Genomic DNA, 24,928 nt, shown 5'->3' with positions numbered 1-24,928 from the left:
TCGAGCTCTGAGCTAAAGCCATTAGAGTACCTAAACAGTTTTCAGGTTACTAAAAGGTCCGGTGACATGAAAATAATTTTGGTTTCAGTGTCCAGCTGTTAAAATTGACCAATTCTGTCCCAGACCAATAAAGATGAGTGGAATTTTATAGAATGTCATTCACACAACCATTTTAAACAAAAATATAAGAGTATGTAATCTAGTTTCTTTTCTTTTTTTTTTTTTTAAAGAAAATGCTTCAAGTATTAGAACCATAATTCTCTTTTGGGGTATAGAAATGTTCACACCTTTTTTTCAGCCAACTAACTGGCAGTGTGCAGTCAGCTCTACATTAATCTATGGCCCAAACAGCCAGAGAAAACACGTCATTTCAGTCGTTCTTTTATCCAGTTAAAAAGGACTTTAAAACATTGAAATAATGACATTTTACCAGCTCTTTTGTAAAACATTTAACCGTCTTTATTCCACCGTAATGGGGCAGGGATTACGGTGGTAGGAACCAAGTTTGAGAAAAGGTGTGTGGCTCTGTGTGCTCACTCTAATCACACTACTGCGCACGCAACGCCCCAAATAAAAAAAAAATTTTAAAGATCTTTTTGGCTCTAGTGCCCTTTATTTGATAGTTAATTGACAGGAAAGTGGGTAATGAGAGAAGGGGGAAGACATGCAGCAAAGGTCGCCAAGGCCAGGAATCGAACCTGCAACAGCTGCGTCGAGGACTAAGGCCTCCCTATGTGGGTTGTGCTTAACCCCTGCGCCACCACAGCACACCCAACGCGCCAAATTTTTACTTTTTTTTGTAAGAATTATTTCGACACTAGCATCTTTTATTCAACAGTAATGTGGCAGAAAACCAATAACGGGGGTTCACCTTGGGATGGACGAGTCGAGGTTTGTGGTTTCTGTATGCGGGTCGCCGCTCTAAGCAGCCGCCACGTGATGCCACAAATTTAAGCACATTTTAAACTTTTTAAAACCTTCATAAATGGCCCCTTACTTCGAAAAAAAAAAAAATAGGGTTAACATGAACTTTTTAATTATTTTCAGTTTTAAACAGAAATCTCGAGCAGCATATCTTCCTGTTTGGTTGCCAAACGCTCAGTTGGTGCACTTTACCAGCCAGGCACTGGCTTAATTGGCGAGTCATTTGTTTTGGAGCAATCATCGTACATGGGGTTTCGGTTTTCCCTCTGCTGAATGAGCGGCCTGCTGCTTCTAGGAAGGATGCTAATGAGAGCAGTGATACTGAACCAAAACAAAACAGAGAGGTTGTGTCACTGGAAAAAAAAGAAGTGATTTGCAGATAGCTTTTGACAAACTTGTCATTTCAGAAAGAGAGTTCTTTTTCTTTGCCATTTTTTTACCCAATATACAAGCTTCTCACTTTTTGTAACAGCTTTACTCTGAGAAATCATTCATCTGGTGACAACTGTTCCAGACAATTCAGAGCAGCAGAAGGTGTAAAAAAAAGTGGCAAATAAAATTCCACTCATCTCTTTTGTTTTATGGAGGTCTATAAACCACTATGTGTGGGAAATGTATTCTCTAATTTCACCAAGTTTAAATACAGATGTACATATTTATTGGCAACAGTTGTAAAGATGTGCGAACAGCCCTAAAATTAACTCTTGTATTGCAGTGGCATAATTTTACACAGAAAAAAAGTCAGGGTAATCCAATTAAAAATGTAATTGTGTTTATTAAAATCAAACTTGTGGGTATCCTTAAGAATCCCTTTGACATAAATGTAGCTGAAGCTTTTTAAAATAATTTATTTTTAGTTGTTTAGCTAACTTTCTAGGGACTTCTTAATAGATCATAACTTTCTGTTTTCCTGGGATGTCCATGTGATTTGACACAGGAACATGTTGCTTTAAGCCACTAGACTAGATGATAATTCATTTTTATCTTCCCACTATGCATTGAGCAGTACTGTACAGGAGAAGAAGAAAAATATCTTCAAAGCTCATTGTTGGAGAACTGTGATAACACACAATCTAGATTTCATTTGTGAAGCATGGCAGAAAAAAAAACTTTTCCAACCATCACATTTGTAAACAATAAGTTTACTTAACTTCAGTAGTACTACTCAAACACAATTAAGTATTGTGCTTTCTGTCAGACAAGACAATGACTGATCTTTTCAGCATACAATATTAAGTCACTTGTTTATTTCCAGCATAAATTCAGGATAAAAAAATGCAGAAAAGGATCTCATGCCCGTTATTAGGTACGGTAGAGGACATTTGATGCTGAGTCTGCTTGTCGTCCAAAGGGCCTGGAAATCTTGTTAGAGTGCCAGGCAACATCAAGTCATTAAAATACCAGGAGATTTTACATGACAATCTGCTGTACTGTAATGGGAAATAGAAAAAATAAAACCCAGAATGGATCATCTAGGCATATTGTTCAAAGAGGCCAAAAATCTCTCTGTGTACGCAGACTTCATTAGATTTAACAGGACAAGACTAATATTTATTTCCAATGTTTTATTTCCCCTCATCTTTAATTAACAATTGGATGGAAAAAATGGTAATGTGAAATTATGGTAAAGCAAGGAAAGATGAATTAATTTTAAGGCTATTCACGCATCTTTACCGGCGGAAGCAACTAATGTATCCACATGTCTACTATTAGTTTCATGTTGTGTAATCATCTTTACATCCATCACGTTGCCGTTTTGAGCTCTTCCACCTGAAAGCTCCCCAGATACTTCTGATCCATGTTTTTACTCAGACATTTCTCATCTAGCTACTTTTGGTTTGAAATCCTGTCTCAGTCCATAAAGAGTTTTCATGAACTGTCTCACTGATGACATTCACGCAGGGTAACATTCACATCCACACAGCTAACAGGAGCGATGCATTCTCCCTCACTGAATAATCATTACCAGGACCTCTTTAGTTTCTCATGTTACATCCATCACAGCATCTCTTTTTGGCCTTTACAGCAGACTTTCCTTTAACATAAAGTGAAAAGAAATTCCATTATTGCAAAAATAATATATCTCTGACAGCAATAAGAAAAAAAACATAATAAAAAATATATATTTGTAAACATAAACTCATTAGAAAAATAATCAAATGGCACTGTTAATAAATTATGATGGAACAAAAAAATGACTAATGTCACCACTTTATAAATATTCTGAGCACTAAGGTTGATTTGTTGCTGTGTGCTCAGTTTCAGTTTGCAGTTACGCATGCACCCACACACAACACCTACACGCTGTATGACAAGTCACCAATGAATAGGAATTACAATGTCAGGAATGAAGGACAAATACTTTGTTTGTAGCAGTAAATGACTCATATCTTCTGCAGAAGTCTGCTCCATGTTACAGCAAAGGAAGGGCAAAAGGGATGTCTCATGCCGCCATCTAGTGGTCGAATATGGCTCTGACATCAAGTGAGCTGAAATTGTAATAAATAAATGAATAAAATTGAAGCTTAAACATGAAGTGCATGTAAATAATTACTCAAAATGAAATCTGGTAACTGATACAGGCACAAATTATTTCTTCTGCTCTCAATCCAGTAAACCTGCGACTAGACCTGGGTTGGAGATGATGAAGTCATAGGCCTCCTTCCCCAGTCTTTAATCAGATTTCCACAATACACAGCAGCATAAAGGAAATGACACTAGGATCTGTGACGGACGAGAAGTGGCACTCACTGTTATCTGTGTTTACTATTCAGCACACGGATGGTAAACAGCAGAGACACGGCAGCTGTTCCCTTTTGAGCCACATGATCAATCTGCACCTGTTGGAATGGATTTACGCGTTTTTGACACATGGCAGAGTGGTGATTAGTTGCATCATCTCGTAACAAGTGAAGTGCCACCTGTCACGTCTGCAACACTTCCTCCTCCGTCGCCGCGCTTCTCATGAGATCCGACGTTTGGTTTGTGTAACTTTTGCGCCGGCGACTTCTGGATCTGAGGGCGAAACAAATAAGGCAAAGAGGAACTGGCAACGCGACAGTTCGGATGGTAAGGAAGGGGACGAACGGGTACGCCATTATGAGGTTTACTTTGTATCCTCTGCATATAAACACCCAGTCTGATGGGGGAAGTTGGAATTAGCGAGTGGAGACACTGGACTAGTTTCTCCAGATGTGCAAAGCGTCATCAGGACAGGTTGTAGCTGGCTGTAGCTGCCTGCCGCATCCGCTATTCCGCTTTCCTGTTAAGTCCCGCTCTTACTGGTCACAAGTCAAACCTCCAGGTCTGGCATCATCTCCTCTTTGAGCTGAATGTCGTTTTCGGAGCCCGTCCCCACATCCGAGTCAAAAAGCGAGTGGTCCGACTCGGGGGAGGGTGTGTGTGTGTGTCTGGTGGACTGGCTGCCACTGTCACTGTCATCCAGAGTGTCAGTCCTGGAGAACAGGCCAAAGTCCAGCAGGCCTGCAGGGGTGCTACTGCTGCTGCTCTCACTGTCTCCGTCATAAAAAAGGTCCTCTACCTCCACAAACCACTCAGGCCAGAACTTCCTTCGCATCCGCTCACAGAACATGGCCAGGTTGATCAGCTCTCCTGAGAAGACATTAACCACAGATACGGCATTTCAGAGCAAGAGTTAAAAACTCTGGTTTAAGGACTTTTGTTTTTTCTTTTCACAACTGTTAAAGGGGACGTATTATGCAAAATTCACATTTTACACATTTTGTACTTCAAGTTGCGTCCCAACCGCTTCTAAAAACAGCCCAAGCACTTAAAAAACCCCACCCTGCTGTTTTTTGGCAATAAGCGACTACTGTTTTTTTAAAGGTATGGACGTGTGGTTTATTTCTGCTCTATAGTTTGATTCCGGATGGAAACATGTCAGAGAAGACAAGAAGACAAGACTGGGGCAGAGTTTCACTTTCCAGATCAAAGCATATTTACATGTTAAGATGGCCCAGTCAAAGTTCAGACCTAAAACAAACTGGGAATCTGTGTCAAGCCTTGAAAATTGATGCTCACAGAAGCTCTCCACAAACTCCGATTGTTATACTGATCCTTTAACTTCAGTATCTATAGAGAGATGATTTTAGAGATTCACATGTCAAGTTTATTGTTTTTTAAATATCTGGTTGTACAAGTTTTGTTTCTCTCATCATTAGGAGAAATGATTGCCCCTGTGATGGAGAGCTATTTTAGTGTTTTTTGTCACATTCTAATTAGAAAAAGTGATTTATTATTCTCCTACCAGATGACGTTTAAGGATTAAACACCAAAGTGCTCAAAACTTCTTTTGTTGCGCAAAAGACCACTGCCATCTTGTGGTCAAAAGTAAAACATCATTAAATATTCCTCAGGATTTCCTAAAGTTATAGAAAACCTTCTGCATAAGTCAGCTTCATTGTATCTTTACCCTTCAAATGGCTATCTCAATTGGCCACTTTTGTAGTTGTATGGATTATTAGAGTTAATCAATCCAATTCGGCAGATAAGTTTACATTTGCCATACAGGTTTAAGGACTACTCTGAGACACTGGCTTACATAGCAGAGGTTTGATTACACTAAAAGACAAAACTCGGAACAAAACATCCAGAACAAAACATTAGTTATGTTTCGTTTTAAAAAATAAAAACATTAAAAAAAAATAATAAAATAAGGTTAAACAGGTGGTGAATCTGTGTGAACCTTTTATGTGTTGTACTCTGGAATAAGCTTTAAATATGGAAGCTGTTGTATCAGATCTTGGAGTCTCCGGTTTGACAGATCCTGCTGAAAGGGTTCCCACAAGGTTATCATTTCAAAATTTTACACTTTTCCTGACTAAAATCTCAGAACGTTTTTTTTTTTTATGGTGTTTATAACATTTGTGTAACATTGCCCTCATTAGGTTTTATTATATGCGTATCAAATTTAAAATCTAAAGTTCTAAATTCATACATTTTTTCTGATTGGTATGAATCAATACTTATTTAAACTTAACTTGTGGTGGAAAAGGTGAAACACTGGTCCTGAATGATAATGACTGATACATATATTCATACACGTTTGTCTTGATGACCATTTATCTATCAAATACCTTTTAGTTGACCTACTTTGACACAAGTAGTGATATACTTTTTACCCCTATAAAGTATATGGGTATTTGTACCCCTATAGTATATAGGGATATACGCTTATAACCAATTTTATGTAATAAGCTAACACAAAGTAATTTATAATCAAGTTCTACAGAGTGCTGCTAATGACTTAATGACAGATTAAGGTGAGTTGGAACAGCGGAACATCTAAAATCCATCTGAGGGCTGCAGTTTCACCCTGGTGGGTTAGATCAAAGCGTATTCATGTCTGACAGCAGCCCAGCCCAAATCTAAGTTAAAGAGCTTTGGCAAGAATTAAAATTTGCTGTTCCCAAAAGCTCTTCCTTTCTGCTGAATCAGTGGAGCGGACGCAAATGCAGGACAAACTTTGATTTTTTTATTTGTAAAACCTTTCAAAAACCATCTATTATCTTCTTTGTGTCAGTTAAAAAGAACCGTGATAAAATACAACTGAAATTTGTGGTTGCAATGCGACAAAATGTGAAAAGGTGCTGAAAGGACTCCAACCTTTGATGAGTTGCTCTGGCCGGGTCCCGGGTAGAGTCCACATAGCCTGAGCCAGATGGCCGAACACTGTGGCGTCTAACGTTGACATCTTGGAGCCCATAAAGTATTTCTTATCTCCTACATGACAAAACAACAGATGTGTTAAATTCAGAGATTTTACAGCATGAGCTCAGCTGCTCCTCTGCCATAAAATCATGTCATCACATGTCACCATTTTATCTTTATCCTAATTAAGGATTGGGCCAGTTACTTTCCAGCCAACTTCTCTCCCCCTGATCATGATGATGCTGATGATAAATGAGCTGATGGGTTCCTGCTTCTACCTAGCAGAGTGGCCAGTGTCCTCATGTCCTTCTCCATCAGCGTGTAGACCTCCTCCTTCGAGAATCGGCCGATGCCGTGGCCGTACATCTCTCTGCGCACCATGCTGCCGTTCAGGTGGCTCAGCAGCCACTTCAGCGTGTCACTCAGAGGACCGTTCATCGCCAGCAGCTTCTGGGTTTCTTCCACATTGTCCACCCACTGGCAGTATGCTATTGTCCTGAGGAAACACACGGAGTAACTACAGTTAAAAAATATTAATGAGAATCAAAAATTGCTTTGCCTCAACTTTGAGTTCACTGCAGTAATAGGAATCTCATGCTAAGAAAGAATTCCACCGGTAATTTTCTTTAAAAACGTTAAACAAAAGGCAGAGGATGATGTTGTAATCTCTATTAGAACTATCCCCTAGATGCATTCAATTCTTTTTTTTATCTCAGATTTAGTATTTCTTAAATGAACTTATAATAATATGTTTGCAGAAGAATAAGTGTTAAGTGTCTTGACATAGCAGAGAAAGTAGTTGTTGATGGCTTTTGATGCATGCCCAAACAGGGTTAATTGACAATTTATCTTACATCTCACAATGTTCGCTTCTCACTGCTGGATTTGGCAAATCATGCGGATCTAATATTAAAGGTGCACTGATTGCAGTTTCCCCATCATACCCCATAACTACTTAATAATAAAAAAAACAAAGGTGTGGAGTGAGAGGAGAAAATGATTACAACGGCTCTAGAGGAAACTGGGTAAAACAGGAAAGGTCACACCACCAGTTTGGACATATTTCAAATATTTAAAACCAAAAACTAATCAATAATTATCAATATTGACTGATGTGAAATACTGACATAATGATTTTTTATTAAGCCAAATCGTCCAGCCCTATCAAAACGGATTTAAATGTGCAACAATTTTTTAAAAGAAGAATGCATGCGACTTTGGTTGAGATTTGACTTTTTATTTTATGGGAGTTAATCCGATAGATTTGATACAATAATAATAATGCAGTGTGGTGTTTTGCTAATTTTGTGCAGCTCTGATTGAAAAACTGCAGAGAGTTGTTTCAGTTTCAGTGTACTTTAACTGGAGGCTCAGATCCTGCCTCTGTGTCTACACAAACTTCAGTCTAATTAAAAGAAGTGCACCACTAGCAGTCGCATTTCTCTCTGCTGCCTGCCAGCTCGCTTCATCTTATCAGCTCCGTATCCTGCCTGCTACTTGTTATGTACTAGAGGCCAAGCTGCAAGATGGCACAAAAAAAGTGACAACGGGTGACAAGCATAATATTAACATTTTAAGGAGGAGAAAATTTTTTTTAACAAAAACATCTTCACATTGCAGCTTATCATCTTCTCTTAAAGAAGAGGAAACCAAACAAGTTGCACTAAAACAATCCATCTATTATCCTGATGTTAAGTTAGAATTTTCTCAAAGCACTGTTACTATAAACTGTGTTGTATGTGTGTAAGAATAAACAGATCTAACTCAGTTTTCCAACTATAGTCTCTATAATGTCACCTAGATGTTTGTGGCTATCACAGAGCTACATTAACAAAGCTACTAAAAGAACGACTGCTTTTTAGTGCTTATATGCTATTTGATACATTGATTTTTCTCCATTTTTAGATCAAGCTCTGTGTGCATGCAGCCACTTAATGTTTCAGTTGCTTTGCTCCCTAAAAACGAAATATTTATTATAAAACAGTTTGGTTTTTTGCTTGACTGAACCTGACCAGTGAGTGGCTGGTCAAAGTTACAATGTATGATTTATTTAATCAGTAAACTCGCCATATGTAAACGTTACCAGGACACACTGAAAAAAAAGAACAGCGCCTGCTAACCAGGCTATTATAACAGAGTGAGACTTTGCTGGTTATTTTCACATAGCTTTTTCATAAAAATGAGTGATGTTTACCGTTAGTAGTAGCTACCACAGTAATCATGCTAAGTGCTAATATAGGATGCTAAAGTTACCTTTGAATCTAAACTCATAATAATTGTGTATTTGTTTCATACAAGCAACATGCTAAAATGTCACCTCACCATCTAAAGTAAATAATTACATTAACGTCAGAAATGGTAAAAAAACAAATATTTCTAACGCTAATTATTATTTTAGCTCTTTCAGAGAATCTGCAATCAGCAATAAGAGGTCAAAGTTTTACAGAGAAACATAAATCAGGAATCAACTCAAAATCTCTGGTTGGTACATCTCCAGTCAGATCTTTGAAGTCTCTTAGACTATCTCATACTATGATGAGCTTCAACCTATCAGTTCATCTACAAAATCTGAAGCCTGATGTCAAACTCCCTTTTGTAAGGAGATGGAAGAGGTCCAAATCTCCTGCAGCACTCCTTCAATATACTGTGTATGACTGGTTCCTTGACACAAATTCAATCAAAGACTCTGGGCAGTATCGTGTCTGACTGCAAACTGACGCTTGTATCTGATATCCCAAAGACAGACGCAGCTTTATTAAAATAAAAATAAAAACTGTTCGAGACGTTGGCTAGTATATACGGTCGCCTAAAGCGACTGCTTTCTAAAAAGGCTTCCAGTATATGAATACCTTCCATAAAACACATACTAATAATAAAAACCCCGGACCAGCAGCGGTTGTGTGGTATTTAAGAGCAACATGCGAGCTGTAGCCTCTGGGGCTCAGGAAACAGCCTGCAGATGCTTGCATGCATCTCATCACGTAACGAGCAACAAGCTGTCACAGTGCCCTTCATCAATAATTCAGCCCACAGGTCTAAATGTGGGTCTAAATGTGGCAGGTGGATGTAGTGGCACAGAAAGCAGTCAGAGGGGAGGAAGGATTGGAGGAGGATGTGGGTTATAAGACTGATCGTGGGTTACAAGACTGATCTCAGCTAATGCTATGAGGAATCCACTGAGTGTGGGGTTAAAACAAGATTTTTCTGGATGCTGTGTCCTGATCTTATGAAAGTGATGGAAATGAAACAGAAGGTTAAAGCAGTGTGTGTGTATTATGTGTGTGTGTAGGGGATGAGAGGTAGAAGATGGATTCAGCTTTTAGGTAATGGAAAACAACCTGTGTGTGTTGGAAGAGGAGTGAAAACAATATCCTAGAAGCAGAAGTAGCCTGCGTTTGTTCCAGTCGATCTGGTGTGACTCAACACACCATCAAATCAGGAACCTTCAGGTTCCTGAAGATTCCGGACCAGCCCATAGAAAAATGAAGAGTATTATCCTTAAGTAAAGCTAGAGGGCTAGTCAGCAAACAAACCTTTTTTTTTTTTTTTCAGAATGACAAAGTGGACATTATGTAGCTAAAATAATGTGATCCAAGTTTGTACCAAGCTGTTATACATCCAGTCTTTCATAATGTACCAGGTCTCCATGCTGTTAATAAATATCAGTAGATGTTTTGTCAATTATCTCCAGAGTGGAAAATATGAATATGTTTGTATTCAGTGGCAAAAAGCTTACATAACGAATGATTTTTTTGTTGCTCAAATAATCTCAAACTGTCTAAGAGAATGTTCTGTGAGTGTTTCTTCTGGGTCACCCCTTTACCAGTAGAGGTGCTCCTCAACCATCTTGGTGACTGCTCTGGACACGGCTATTTCTTGTGGGGTCAGGTTCTTGTTCAAGTTGACCCCCAGTTTCTCCTCCAGAAAGTCTACGATGAACTCTGACCCCGACACCTGCTCATGGTTGTACTCGATCCACGGCATCTTTCCCTGCGGTGATAGCTTCCCATCAAAGTAGTTCTGCAAGTGATAAAAACAACAACAAAAAAAAGATGTACTCAGGTCCTTCGTCATTGGTACACAGGCTTTATTTTGAAATCACTTTCTCTAAGGATGAAAAAATACAGCAACTGTGGAGAGTCTGTGTTACCTGGTAAGGCAGATCCAACATGCGCAGGTACGTCTCTATTTTGAGGCAGAAGGGGGAGAGGCTGGGGATGCCGTTCTTTGGTCTGGAGAACTGATGGAGGATGATGGCATCTTTAGAATCCAACTCCTGCTCCTTCCTACACACACAGAGAGGCAGAACACAAATAAATAAAAGTATGCATTTAATAAAGTTAATTTTTACTCTATTTAATCAATTATTTTGAGCTCATTGTTAATAAAATGACAGTTTCTTTCAATGAATTGATTTGTACGAATATATTTTGTCACCTGGTTTAAGCTTTACACAGAGAGGACTCTAAGTTATCAGTCTGAGATGTTCAGCACTTTAAGAGATAATTTATTCACGGAGGGTCATGGAGCGATAGGTATTTTAAGCTAGCTTGAAAATATAGCTGATATGCCACTGTCCTGCTCCAGTGTATCAGCTGAGCGGTATCAAGGGCTTGTGAAGGACTTGAATGTGGAAAGTAAATGAGTCATTCTCCCCCAGCTCAGAGCAAACATAATGATCTGATCTGAGACCTGCAGCCTGGAAACACTTAGTGGTGTGCTCATTTGTAAAAAGAAGAAAACTTCATGAGGGCGAAAAGGAGAAATCAGCCACATTTTCCCTCATTTTCCTGCTCACATCACAATATTCAATCAATCAACTGTTAATTTAGTTCCTCCAACAGGACGACTTCTCAATTTTTCTTAAAGCTGAAATAATAAAATGCAGTAGAGGAAATAGCTTTGGTATGCAAGGCAAGATAAAAGCAGGCACGGGCTTTTTTTTAGATTTTATAGAAATAATGACCTTGAGTAAAAACACAAAGGTTACACTGTGTTTCCACAAAGGGGTTAAAAAAATTTATACAAGCAGTCAATCACAGTGAATTGCTGACAGTTTAGCATGCACATTAATATCAAATAAATGACATAGTAAAGTGACCAGCATGGTGAAAAACTGACAAATCACAGTAATGATTAGGAAGTAAGGAGAAGCAATGAAAATTAAAAAAAAAAATGTAACCATCATTTGGTCCACACTCCTTACCAGTTGGTGGCAGTAATGCTCCATTAAGCTATTCGCTAACTGGCAATGAACAAAAAAATAGAAGAAAAACCAATTACAGTTCCTAGAAGACAGCATATCCTATACTTTTGACCTCTAAACAAGGAGCGTAATGTGGAATCCAATCAATTTTGGTCTCATCTGACTAGTAGTTGATTGCCTTCTCTAATTCCAGGTCTTTCTGAAGCTCTTCACAAATAGTCCTTGGCTCTTGGACAACTTAGTACCGTAGTTTGTTCTGTAACCAGTGTAATAACTGTTTAGGTTGCAAAGGTCTTGAGAGAACTCATTATTTTTGCCAATTATAAAAAGTTTTTTGTGCGACGTCGTGGTAATCAGACTGCTGGGTCATGACCGCTTTCTAATTATGGATGGATTTCAGCTGGTGTCATGGCATTCCTTGCACCCTCGCAACCCCGTTTCTTCACATGCTCAATACTTTTTCCCAGTGGAGTTTTTCCCACATCTAATACAAATTTCACATCAACTGCACCTTTAGAATTACATTTACTTGGAAATTTGGTGATTTCTTCACTGATTAACATTTGTTATTTTGGTTGTGATACACAGACTTGAGCTAAATTCTAGAATAAATATATTTTAAAATGTAGTAGTATTTTTCAAGAATACATGGACAGTTTTGTCCCTTTTTGCAGTTCTTATCAATTAGATTTCAAATTGCGGTTTTAAAAACAGTCATTTCTCAATAGGATTGACAGATCCTATTTCTAGTTATCATTAAATTTGCTTTTCATGGCTGGAGAGATTATGTCTAGCTCAATGCAATCTTGTTTTTTATTTAACTTTTAACTACAATTGTGTAGTTTTCAATTTCTATTTTTAGTATTGCCATTGTTTACGTGCGTTTGCAATGGAATGGCATCATTATTGGAAAGTATTCTATTCCAGGGATGGCCGATGGCCCATGCTTGGCTTTTCAGTGAGACATGTTTCTTGCAAATATTGAGTTATGTTTCTGACCATCTGTTCTGTTATTGTATTATCACAGAATTCAAAATTAAAAGCTAATTTCTATGTCACAAAGATTCGTATTTCATTTTATTTTTTTACTTTAGCTGAATTATATCATTGTCACTTCAACATCATGGAACAGTTCCCAGAATCTGGTCTATGTGCAGACTGACCTCTCTTTAGTTATTGATTTGTGTAGCATAGGGCTGTCTGCTGCTGTGTCCTCACATCTCCCCAGCTCAGCAGTGCGCCACACACGAGATACTCTTCTGTGTCCTTGAACTGCTTCTTTGCCTACTTTGTTCGCAACTACAAAAACACTTAATGTTCAGCATTTGTTTCGGCAAACTTCAAACTATCGTTGGACTCTGTCCTGTTGTCCTTCTTTTTGCAAAATGATGACAAAGCTTTCAATGGCGGCTGGCTGTTAATGATTGGTCTTGTGGATCAGATTTGCAGGACAAATGCAGTCATATGCATTTGAAAACCGACTGCACATTTTTTTTTTTGGTCCCGCATTCTGAAGGTTTGTGTGGAACAGCTGCAAGTTCCCCTTTTTGCAGTTGTTCCACTTTAATTGCAATTGCCATCTAACAAGCTGTAGCCACACAGGCTGTCTGGTACCTTTCGAGAGGAATTTAAAAATCACTTTCTACTGATTCAACTGAAAACAGTCTTTTTATATTGGAAATGATTCCTGTGAAATGTGTTACAGTTTTTCAATGAGGGTCTTAAAATTGCAAAGCAATCCTGCATTTTGTACTCAGGCTGGTGTTTGTATTAGAGCAGGCCTTCAGACTGTTTCCTCTATTTAATTGTAGGGAAAACAAATTTCGATAAACTTCAAGGTTTTTAAACATGCTTTACAAGCCGTTATGTTGAGCTGTATTTTATCTACTTATAGCCTAAAGTTTGAATGAAAAAAGGCAATATGTTTATTTACTATAAAGTAAACAATATAAATGATCACTGTTGTATGCAGTTCTCTATGCTGCATGCAGAGGTGCTGAATCTCCATTTGTCAGATATATGAGTGGCTCATAAATCGCTGTCCACACACTTGTGGTGCTGAAAACACTCCAAACACTAAGAAACTTCAACCTTGATACAGTATTAAATGCGCCGTCAGCATCCTTTGCTTTGAAATCATGTTCATGCAAAGGAGGAGATGACATGAAGAACTACCTCAGACTTATATATATAGAAGACATAGGAGACAGGAAGTGGCTGTCTGTGAGCAGGGTAATCTAAGCTCGTTTATTGCTGCCACTGCCAACAAACGTGTGACGTGGTACAAACAGATGATTCCGGCAGGCTGCATAGCCGACATCAGCAGCCTGCACGTGATTCAGCAGCGGCTCCAAACACAGCTTACAGATGGGAGGAGGGAGAGAAAGCACAAACTATCAGGCCACTGTAACAGGATGTACTTACTGCCTGGCACTGGGCTGCTCCAAATATATAATCCCTCTTCTGTCAGGCACTCATTGCTGCTCTGACAATAGTCCAGTGTTATCCACCGTACTGCGATTGGAGATGTTAGAAATAAAATTTTGTTGAGGGTCTTCTCTGTTGTTTTCATGAGCAGCTGCGGTATCTATTCATTGCCAATACATGTATTACAGGCCAGGTTGACTGCGGAGCTCCAGAGTTTACACTCACTCACAACCGACCTATGACCCTAGAGTAATGTTTTTGTTGTTGTTGTTGTTGTTTTTTTCTCCAAGTAAACATGTCTTGTCCTTAGTAGGAGGAAACAGACTCCATACTGAAGTGTTATTGTAACATCGATCTATTTGAGATACCACTTAACATCGTTATAAAACCCAATCAATCCCGATTATGGGATTATAAACACTGACTGGTGAATAATAATAAAAACACGACAGTCCAGGTCGCGTGCCCACCTACCTGATGGCGAGCAGCTCGTGCAGTAGGTAGGCTGCAGCAGCCAGCAGGGCCCCCCCGGTGATGTAGAGGGTCTTCTTCCACCAGGACTCCGAGCCCAGAGCCGACATGATGCCGCCGTAGTCCTGCAGGGGAAAGGCGATGATGTAGCCATACAAAGACTGCTGCTGCTCGGAGCCGCACAGCCCGAGCGGCAGGCTGTGATTCCGCCCCAGTTCCACCACGCACGGCCGGGAGGAGGCAAAGCCAGCAGCCCAGTGCATCCTCCCACCTTCGGTTACAACCACCCGGCTTCCTGCCAGCTGCGGTCCCCGTTCGGTATCATCCAAGCGCCCAGTGGGTTACCCTACGGCATGGCGGCGGCGGGACTGCTAGCTATTCATCCAGAAAGCTGTCTGGAGTAAACATTGCGGCTCCTTCTTCCTCGGAAGATGCTCAGCGCCCCGCTCACCTCCCTCTGCGGCTTCTACAAAGCATTGTTACGCATACTGCAAAAACAGCAGCACTACTTCCGGTTGTATTTTTCTAAATAATTGCCACGGGCTTAGGTTAGTTGAGGGTTTCACAATGTTCCAATCTACTAATATTCCTTTCATTAAATATGCAGGTTAGTAAACAAAAAAAAAAACGAAATAAAAAATCTAATGAAGGCGCGGGGGTGTGACGCAGGGCGACCCATGTACGGAGGGCCTTATGGTGAGCTTTTTGAGCGTCAGGCGTGTCTGATACTCAAAGTTAATGCGGATTCGCGTTGTTGAGGCGAGTTTCGAGCGTCTAGCGCAGCGCGATTAAACCGTTTTGAGCGGAAGAGTCGAGCGCATCCAACGCGTTCGACGTACCACCTAGAGACATGCGTGTGTGAACGCACCAAAAGTGCACACAAGTCGAATTTAGAGCGTTGTGGATGCGCGTAACACATTACTGTAAAAAAAAAAAAAAGCCAAGTGTTGAAAATGCAATCTGTTGAAGCTAGGTGTGTTTGTGTGTTTGGGGGGAGGAGACCTTAACTCTAATCAGCAACAACATATTTATTTCCTGAAGTTCACTATATGATTTAGTCAGATTTTTAAAAATAGTTTTTGGTTGCAATTTTACATAATAATTCAATGATACTTTGACAATAATAGTAAAATTCCATAGTTTGACGTGAAAAATGTGTTTATTCAACATCTTACATTTTGTGCTAGCCATGGTCTGGTGTGGCTAAAAATAAAGTTTCTCTGTATTAACGCAAAACATTAAACACAATCCAATTGCTTTGATTTGCAATAAAAAAGCAATAATTAATGGTATGGTGCTAAAGTGACATTTGCTTTTACCAAACACCGACAAAAATACAGTGTGCAGTAGTATACTTGTGTCAAAACTGACAGGGAATATGAAGTTTTAGGGGTATCAAAAATTACTTTTTCAAACTCACCATAAATGAAATGAATAATAAGGTGTCAATGAAGATGAATCTCACCCAAGCTACATATTGCATTTGCAGTTCTTCTTTAATGTATAAAAATACAAATCAAATAGTAAACAAGTTTGAGATAAAGAAAGGCTGGCAATAAGCAGTAAGAGTTCTGAAACTTTCTTTTACTTTGTAGCAACATTGTGACATCATTTCCGGTGTGGAGGTATTAAATTCTGTCATCTTGATGTAGCTTTCCTATTGTCTGATGGGGTCACCCCGCCCTGACGAGCCTCCAGCAGGATCCCAGTGAAAACACGGGCTCCTTGTAATGAACGTACGTCACGTGCATCTTTGATAATATCGAAGCAACTTCCCAATATCATAAAAGTAACCGACAAAAACGCTAATAACGCATAATGCACAACCCATGAATGGAGGCCTTAGTTCTCGACTCAGCCGTCGCAGGTTCGATTCCCGGCCTGGCGACCTTTGCTGCATGTCTTTCCCCATCTCTCATTACCAACTTTCATGTCAATTAACTATCAAATAAAGGCCACTAGAGCAAATAAAACCTTTTTTTTAAAAAGTCTATACTGTAACAAAGTTAAAATATAAAGTAAGAGCAAATATCACTAGAAACTGACAAAGCTTTCTACTCACTCTGGAACAACCTCGAAAGTGAGAGAGGACGGTCATGTTGACGGCTTAATCCAGCAGGAGCAGCCGAGTTGATAATTTGTTTGTTGGGCATGACAAGGACAGGAAGATGGAGGCAATTTCGAGGAAAACGACCCTGGAGCTTAATAGTTAAGACACCATACTCCAAAATGTCCCGCTGGTGTCTGCGTCCACGTTAGGGAGACCGACTCCGACGACGACGAAATGGGTGAACTAATTATGGACCTTTAATCTTTAAGGCGTTTAGCGCTGCTATGGCGACTGTGCAGTCGCGCGCCTTCTGGGAACGTGCACATTAGCAGCGCGAGCTTTTGTTATTCTTCACAGCTGGGGGCTAGACCGTGAAAAACAGCCAAATTGTTAGCCTTGTGGGTTAATTAATATGATGATTGTTATTGATATGATTCTTGAGAATAGGGACAAAACAGGTCCTATGGATAAAGCACAAAATTTGAATAAAATATACACAAAATATAAGTTTTAACTCTGGTTAGCTTATGTTATTCTTTAGTTTTTTCTTCTGTTTTATTCCTAAGGTGCTCACAACCATGATGTGTCAACTCCATAACTGACAATTTACAAAACTTTGATGAAAGTTTGTGAAATAAAAGCTTCATTTTGGTATAATGTAAAGATTTCATGGACCTGATGAGCTACAATATGGCCTCCTTCAGAATAACATCATATAAATTGAGGTAGTTTGGCTTTTTGTCAACTCCGTCAGATGTCATCTCCATCAGTTTCTTTTGCCTATTTCAGTGAAATTGTTGTCAAATCTCTTAAATGTGCAATTTATTAATTTTAATGTATTTTACATAAATTGCATTACTTCACATGTATGAAGTTTTTAATTTTACTGACTAGTTTGTCACCACCTTCAGTTCTGTGTCAACTCCGTCATGCACTGTCAACTCCATCAGATGGACTTTTTTATTTTTTTTAAATAGTATTTATTTTGTTTCTTGAGAAGCATTTGTCTGTAAAATGAGTGAAAATATCACTAATAGGGTATTTTAAAAATCATTTTATATTTATTTGTCAGATGGCGATAAAGTTCTGGGTCAGGTCGATTAAAAATGTCATTTTCTAAAAAATTTTGCAACTTGGGAGCCTGAACCTTAGCATCTTTACATTTCCAAAACATTATTTGTCATATTTGCATACATAAGGTTAAGAAATAATACAAAAAAATATGGGAAAATTAAAACCCATTTTGTCCCTATTCTCAAGAATCACTATATAGAATAAGTGATATTTTTTATTAACAGGTAGTCACAGTTATGTCCTTGGAGTCGTTAGAACATTGTGCAAACATGACTTATTCTCTGCTGCGGGGACATTCTGTATTACATAATATCTCCAAAGAAGACCCATTATAATCCCAGAGGAAGCGACCCCCTCCCCCTCTGAGTGGGTTTACAAGCTAAATATGGAAACTGGAAAGCCGTTTTTAGCGGACAGACAAAAAAAATCTGAATTACAAGATGTATAACAGTGAAAAGGGAAAAGGTACATTTTAATAGAGGAATATGCATTTGATAAATATTCACTGAGGCAGAATGGCATTTGATGAAAATAACGATATGCTCTGACACAGAGGAGTCTTAGAATTACTCCAAGCCTCTTTCCATATATCGACCACATTAACAGATTGACTGAATATTATGACTTAATGACTAGTGCACACACACAGGTCATTCTATACCAAGTCTGTCTTTAATCCTCGAATAATCTTAAATCTCTAATTGGTGTTTCACAGCTGACCTGAGGGACACCAAAAGTCCAACTACACACCTCAATCCCTGTTTTCTATTTTTTTTTAAACAAAGTGGTTCAGCTGTGTGTAGCTTCATCGTGGCCCCCAGAGGGACTGCTGCCATCCTGAGCTTCATCGTCCTGCTTGACAGCATGGAGGGCATAGTTGATTTCAGTGTTGTTTGTCCAGCTCCAGGCTCCAGAGATCGGGTTGTACAGCATGCCTTGGACAGACTGCACTAAGAAACCATCTGAGAAGGAAGAGGAAGGCAAAAGAGACAAACTTTTATCATACAAAGCAATTGTAATAAAATATTTGGGTAAAATGCAGACAAGTAGTTAACATCTGTATGGGATCTTAGTTGGTACTTTTCCTTCTTATAGACATTTGAGACTCACTGGACTCCAGGAGGCGCTCCAGCTCCACAGGGCTGATGAATTTCTCCCAGTCGTGTGTCCCTCTGGGAACGATGTGCAGCAGCTGCTCGGCAACGACGATGGCCAGCGCATACGACAGGTTGGTTTTATTTAGAGTGGTGATGAAGAGTGAGCCTCCTGGCTGCACAGAGAGAAGACCTCAGGCTTAGATCCGAACATTTTTGACATTTCTGGATCGTAATGCATCAAAAACATACAGATGTAATAAGCTACTGTATTTTCTGTCACCCGTTGAGACATGTTTGATTCATTCCGCCAGAGAAAGTGAAGCAGGTAACAGGAAAGATCACTATAGTATAGCAAATGCTTGATTTGGAAAATGCTGCCAGGTTTTTTTTTTGACATTTCAAAGTTAATGTAAATACCTACATTATTTATAATACATACACAGACATTTTTTTATCTTATTTTATGGTTCATAAAGAGAATCCAGCTAAAATTTGTATCAGTTGAACAAAGAGTTTAAAAAACTGAGATTAGGACTGAAATCTGATTAATCGTCTACAGAAATCATAATCAACTAATTTAGTAATTGATTAATCGTTAGATTATAGACTTTTCCTTTGCTACAAACAAGCATACACTAAAGGAATTCTATTTTCTTGTATTGTAAGCAATAAAATGTTTATTTTATTTTTTTTAAAAAGAATGAAATTATTTATTGTATTTTTATTGCATTTCTAATATTGTAGAAAATAAGCTAAAATGAAAAATTTGAAGAACGTGGCAAACTTTTAAGATTCGATTAATCATCAAAATAATCGGTGGAATAATCGATTACTAAAATAATCGCTAGCTGCAGCTCTACCTGAGATAAGAAGTCAACCAAGGCACCATATGTACAGTCTGGGCGCTCAGGTGAATGTGTGTCACTATAGCGATGTAAACAGCTAGGGAAGTGAAATGACACAAACACATAAAGATGACGCACCTTCAGAAAGCGACTGCAGCAGATGGCAAAAGTGTCCAAGTCGGCCAGATGCTCCACCACTTCAGACGCCACGATGGCGTCGAACTGGGTCACCCCCTGCTCCGGCTGCTGCGGCTCCCCTTCGCCGGAGAGCTCCTCCAGGGTGCAGGCCCGGTAGGACACCCGGTCGCGGAGGTCCGGGTCGTGAGCAGCGTGCAGCTGGGCGATGCGGACGCTGTCTTCTACTGGATCTATACCCAATACGGTAGCTCCCAGGCGACCCAGTGGCTGTGGAGGAGAGGGGGGGAAGAAAATAAACAAAAAAACATCAGTTCGCAGTTTCAAACCGTTGATTTTATTGAAGAAAAACATTCATTATTACCAGAATTCGGCCTTGTGTTAATATTGTTGCAAAGATTTAGTCTTCTAATTCCTGAGAAACAACAGAGTTCGTATAATAACTGCTGCCCTGTCAAGCAATATTAGCATTTTTTTAGTGACAAAACACCACAAAATCTGGAAAGTATTAATCTTTTGGGCACCTTACACTGATGATTATGTTGTAACAGAGCCAATTGCTTGTAAATTATAGGCAGTGAGTTAAGAGAACAATTTGTTTTCTCAATAAAAAACAAATTGCTGTCAATAAATTATTGCAATAAACAATGCATCATTATTTTGAGACCATTCTCAAGCAATTAATTTTACAAATGCAAAATTGTAAACTCTAAACAAAACTGCTCCTCAAAAATAAGTAGTGATCATCAGGATGGAAATTATTGAGCTAATTTTAGTTTATGTGATGATTACGCAAATGCAACAGGTTTATGTTCAGTCAATTATTAACCACCAAAAAGGATTGAAAAAGCATTTTTCACTCTTTCCCCTGTAGTGTGTAAAGCAAATGAACAGATCACATATCTGTGTTTTCACCTTCTTTCCAATCATTGTATGTTTTGCATTAGCTTAAACCATATTCTAAGGCCAAACAATATATTTGCCTTAAAAATTGAACAGTTTGAAGAGTGTGACAGGCAACGTTCTCACATTACGCCAGTGCAGATAAACTCTTGTGAGTAAACAAAAAACAGACTGATTCTGTATAGAAAAGTCTCAAAAAGAGACTTTTAGCTGCTTCCACTCAATCTGGGTTTGTAGGTTTTACATACTCTGACTCACATATATTAAGTAAATGACCCACACCCCTTAGATTTAGCTAGAATGCTAAATCTCTACATTCTAGCACTCTTGTGACATTTTTTACAATTGTCTCATAAATCTCAGTTAAGGTCAGTGGTCATGATTTAACAATAAGAAAGGAGACTGAAGAAAAATAACAGCATTCAGGAGAGTTCCAAATCAAAAACCACTGCTCACAGAAAACAAAAAACCTCACATTTTCTGAACTTTTGATAAAATATTCTGTCGAAAGAAAAGTGGATCCATGAATTCAGCTCTCTATTTGGACAATCCTGCTATGTTAGGTGTTGACTACACTGCCCTCTTGTGGAGAGATGCAAATATTTGTCCAGGAGGCTTCATTGGTTCATTCCTACCCCCGTATGTCTGATCCACTCTGATGGGCAACACAACCCGACACACAGTAAACATCTGTGATCCTAACATGGCCTTATATGGGCGTGTGTGCGAGTCTCCATAGATATGACAGGATGTGCCCTACGGAGGCCTGATTTTGTCATCCCAGATCACACAACCGAGCTGGTTATGTCTTCCGTTCAGAACACGACTGTCCACCTACCAACAATAACAAACAGAAAAAACAACTGTGGACGACTAGCTGTCCAGTCCACCACACCGCGACCAGTTAGACCACAAGAGAGCAGAACCGGAACGACACCGTAGTGCATGTTTTCACATGCGGATTGGAGTCGGCTGCCACTGAAACGTGAATGAAAAGCTTCAATGCGACAGAGAAAAAAATAAATAAAACAGCAAGTAGACAGATACTACAGAGCAGGATGTGTCTCGATGTCTCTATGCTCACTGCGTTGCTCAAAAAAAAAAAATAAACATTTCTTCACCTCTGAGAGCAGGCCTCCGCCACAGCCCACATCCAGGATTCTCAGTCCTGCCAGCGGTTGTCCGGGGTGACGCTCTCTCTGCGCATTCAACAGATTATCCCTGAAAAGATGGCAAAGCCGTCAAAAGTCTCACATTCAAATTTGCTGAAGAACAGAAAAGTTTTCTTTCAATCTGGATAAAAATGGGCAAAATGGTGTCTAATAAGTCCAATTTAAGACTTTTTAGGATCTTTTTTTAATGCCACTTTGAATTGAATACAAGACGGAAAAAACTAAATCGAGAGAACAGCTGTGGGATGATGATGTATTTCAATCAAGCAGAACAAAAGTAGAGAAAAATGTCGTCCAACCAACTAGCGATAAATTTGCACTAAATTTGCACTTCGATGACAAATGTAAAAAAACTATCTAACTAGCAAAGATATTTTAGCAGCTAGTTAATGGTAGCCTGAACCGCTTCGAGTTACAGAACGCAATAAAGATGTCTTAAGCTTTTGCCTGACAGAAAAGTAGAAGATTAAATAGTCCTGCCATGCCAAAATGTAAGATCTCTGACTAACATATTTAACGCCAACTTCCTTTTAAAAAATGAATTTAAGACATTTTACGGCCTTCATGTTAGATACGTAAATTTAAGACTTTTTAAGGATGAGCGGACACACTGTAAGCAGCAGGAAACCCAAGATTCAAAACACTTTTTAGTTGTATTTCAAAGTGTAAAACCCAAATACATCTTAAGAACTTGAACAAAGCAAGTCCGTGTACGAGTTTACTACACTTATCTCATTCCGTTCCATGCTGTACTGGCTCAGAGGGGCTGAATACAAATGCACATCACGCATTTTTCTTTTCATTCCACAATTATGTTGATCTACTACACATGTACATATTTTTTAAAAGTCTGCAGCAAAACAAACAACTAACCAAACCGAAAGACTGACAAATTCTCACCGTACAAAAGGCACCCTGAGGTCGTTCATGGCATGAAGGGCAGCAAACTCTCCCTCTTCATCCCACCACTTGTTGGCCAGCAGTTGGAACCTCTTCACCTCACCGGGGTCCACAGTGGTGTGGACGGCTGACCTAACGCTGCACATGGTTCAGTGGTCATTATCATGTCCAACAAAAAGATATTAAATGTAGCTTTTGAGTCTCGTTTTACTCAAAAGCTACATTTAAGCGTGAACTTAATGCTGTTACTTCTCAATGTCGCATTGCTCTGCATTTAGAAATATAGCGATTTTTTAAAATTTTTTTTTTACAGGAACAGTCTGCTGGGTTCCCTTTTATATAAAGCTTTTTTAAACTAGTTTGAATAATAAACTGAAATTGACTGCATTGTTTGGTAACTGGGATCAGTTGGAGTATATGTATGATTCGACTGAATTTAATTTTTGTTAACTGGTTTGTGAATTGACACCATGTAATTAAACCGAATTTGGTTAAATTTAAAATAATATGTCTAAAAAATATATATTTTTATCAATATATAAATTTAGCTTGTAATGAGGTTAATGCACCCATCCCATTAGAGGAAGGAGGCAAATTTATCTGATGTTTTCTCAGTCTATTTGTAATCAAGATAATCAAAAACGAATTGTTTCTGGAAAATTCCATGGTATTTGGGATCATTTTAAGTAGATTTTTCATTGAAAATGTTAAATAATTTGCAAATGCATTAGCATTAGCGTGTTTATGACAACTAAAACAGGGTAGTGAAAGGGGTCTGAGTTTGGTACCCATATGGAGGACTCGTCGGGCAAAAAGCGGTGTGCACACTGGTAATGTTAATATGATACAGTGGAAAATATTGTCTAACAACAGTCATTATCAACTGTTGATTACGACCGCTCTGACAGTATGAGTTGTTGTTGATAATCAACAATTGTTGATTATGACAACTGGTGGTATAGCTAAATTGCTACATATACCACCAGCTCCGGCTTTTGGCTGGTCCACGTTAGGATAACCAAAAATCATCGGAACGCTCACTGGAAGACCTTGTTTTTCACACGGACACCGTACACGAGAGGCTCAGGTGGTTATCAAACCACCCCCACCCTCGGTTCTGTTAAGTACCCGGTCTGGTGCATCCCTGCACAGGCGCTCCTCTGCTGCCACAGTGTCCGCTGCTTACACACCGCAGCCCAGCTGAATCCGCTCCTAGCCGCCGCTCTCTGGAAGGCACCGGAGGCGGAGGTCACTTTAAGGCCCTTTAACCCGAACATGAGACGGCCAAGCTTGTTGGAGTACATCTCCCTAGTCGTTAGCTGTGTGCAACCCTTCTTGTTTCTTCTTCTACTAGGTTTTAATGGCCTCACGGTTGGCGAACTACAACACGGTGCATTACCGCCACCAACTTGCAAGGAGTGTGAATTAAAATAACATAAAAATATTATTTTTCTAGCATTTTTCTTTAAATTTCCTTTGAATGCTTTTTTTCTTCTTTGGCTGTCTTGTTGGAGCTGTGGGCGTCAACACGTCTCTCCATCACCTGGATGTGATAGTTACCCAGTTTGGTATATTTCCCAATTTTACATATTTTCTTCACGTTTTCCATTTTGAGTAAGTTTTATTGTTAGGTACTTTTTGCTCTCAAAGAGTGGACACCTTTACTATTGTGAACTGCCATTTATTAACGCCAGTTCGCAAATGTCCATGTATTTTTTTTTATAATTGAAAGGCACAATACAGTAATGCAGTGTTGTACAAACATGACAAACTTGTAATTGATATTGTTCTAACACACTTCACATAATATGGTCATATTTTTCTTTTGGTGTTACAATTTAACACTATTTTTTTATCTTTTTGAAACGCATCATTTGGAAATTGTCATCCTTCCCTCTGTTCTTCCTTATTAGTATATTCCCATAAATTTCCCGTATTATAACAATAACTGCCACCTCTCCCTCATCCTCCACTCTGACAGTTTTGGGGGTCCCTGGACCCTTGCTCCTCAAGTGTTGCTTCACTTCCCAGTTGATTTCATCTTAAATTTGAAT

The 24,928-nt window shown here is 39.0% G+C and overlaps 2 protein-coding genes across 4 annotated transcripts; both read right to left on the bottom strand.

The window, feature by feature from the left end:
* Positions 1-203: 203 nt before the first annotated feature.
* Positions 204-17,651, bottom strand: faxcb (failed axon connections homolog, metaxin like GST domain containing b). 3 transcript variants are annotated; one of them, XR_014083943.1, is made up of 7 exons: positions 14,702-15,540; positions 10,745-10,880; positions 10,418-10,614; positions 6,873-7,090; positions 6,550-6,666; positions 3,676-4,536; positions 204-3,413 (listed from the first exon to the last, which is right to left on the bottom strand). XR_014083943.1 is itself a non-coding variant. In XM_008431880.3 (7 exons), exons 1-7 carry the CDS (start codon positions 16,794-16,796, stop codon positions 4,217-4,219), a joined length of 1,146 nt encoding a protein of 381 aa, XP_008430102.1. In that variant the 5' UTR covers positions 16,797-17,651; the 3' UTR covers positions 204-4,216. The 3 variants fall into 3 exon arrangements, 2 of the variants coding, with proteins under 2 accessions (XP_008430102.1, XP_008430101.1); XM_008431880.3 differs by adding an exon at positions 16,761-17,651 and having other exon boundaries at positions 204-4,536; positions 14,702-14,823; XM_008431879.3 differs by having other exon boundaries at positions 204-4,536.
* A 616-nt stretch (positions 17,652-18,267) lies between these two features.
* coq3 (coenzyme Q3 methyltransferase) lies at positions 18,268-24,249 on the bottom strand. Its single transcript, XM_008431881.3, has 6 exons — positions 24,003-24,249; positions 22,875-23,012; positions 21,924-22,023; positions 19,903-20,169; positions 18,933-19,092; positions 18,268-18,784 (listed from the first exon to the last, which is right to left on the bottom strand). Exons 1-6 carry the CDS (start codon positions 24,176-24,178, stop codon positions 18,612-18,614), a joined length of 1,014 nt encoding a protein of 337 aa, XP_008430103.2. The 5' UTR covers positions 24,179-24,249; the 3' UTR covers positions 18,268-18,611.
* Positions 24,250-24,928: the final 679 nt, after the last annotated feature.

This window comes from Poecilia reticulata, chromosome 16 (assembly GCF_904066995.2).
Source record: "Poecilia reticulata chromosome 16, P_reticulata-male-v2, whole genome shotgun sequence".
Lineage (NCBI taxonomy): Eukaryota > Metazoa > Chordata > Actinopteri > Cyprinodontiformes > Poeciliidae > Poecilia > Poecilia reticulata.
The sequence above is the reverse complement of the archived record's forward strand: the minus strand, read 5'-3'. Positions and strand labels throughout refer to the sequence as shown.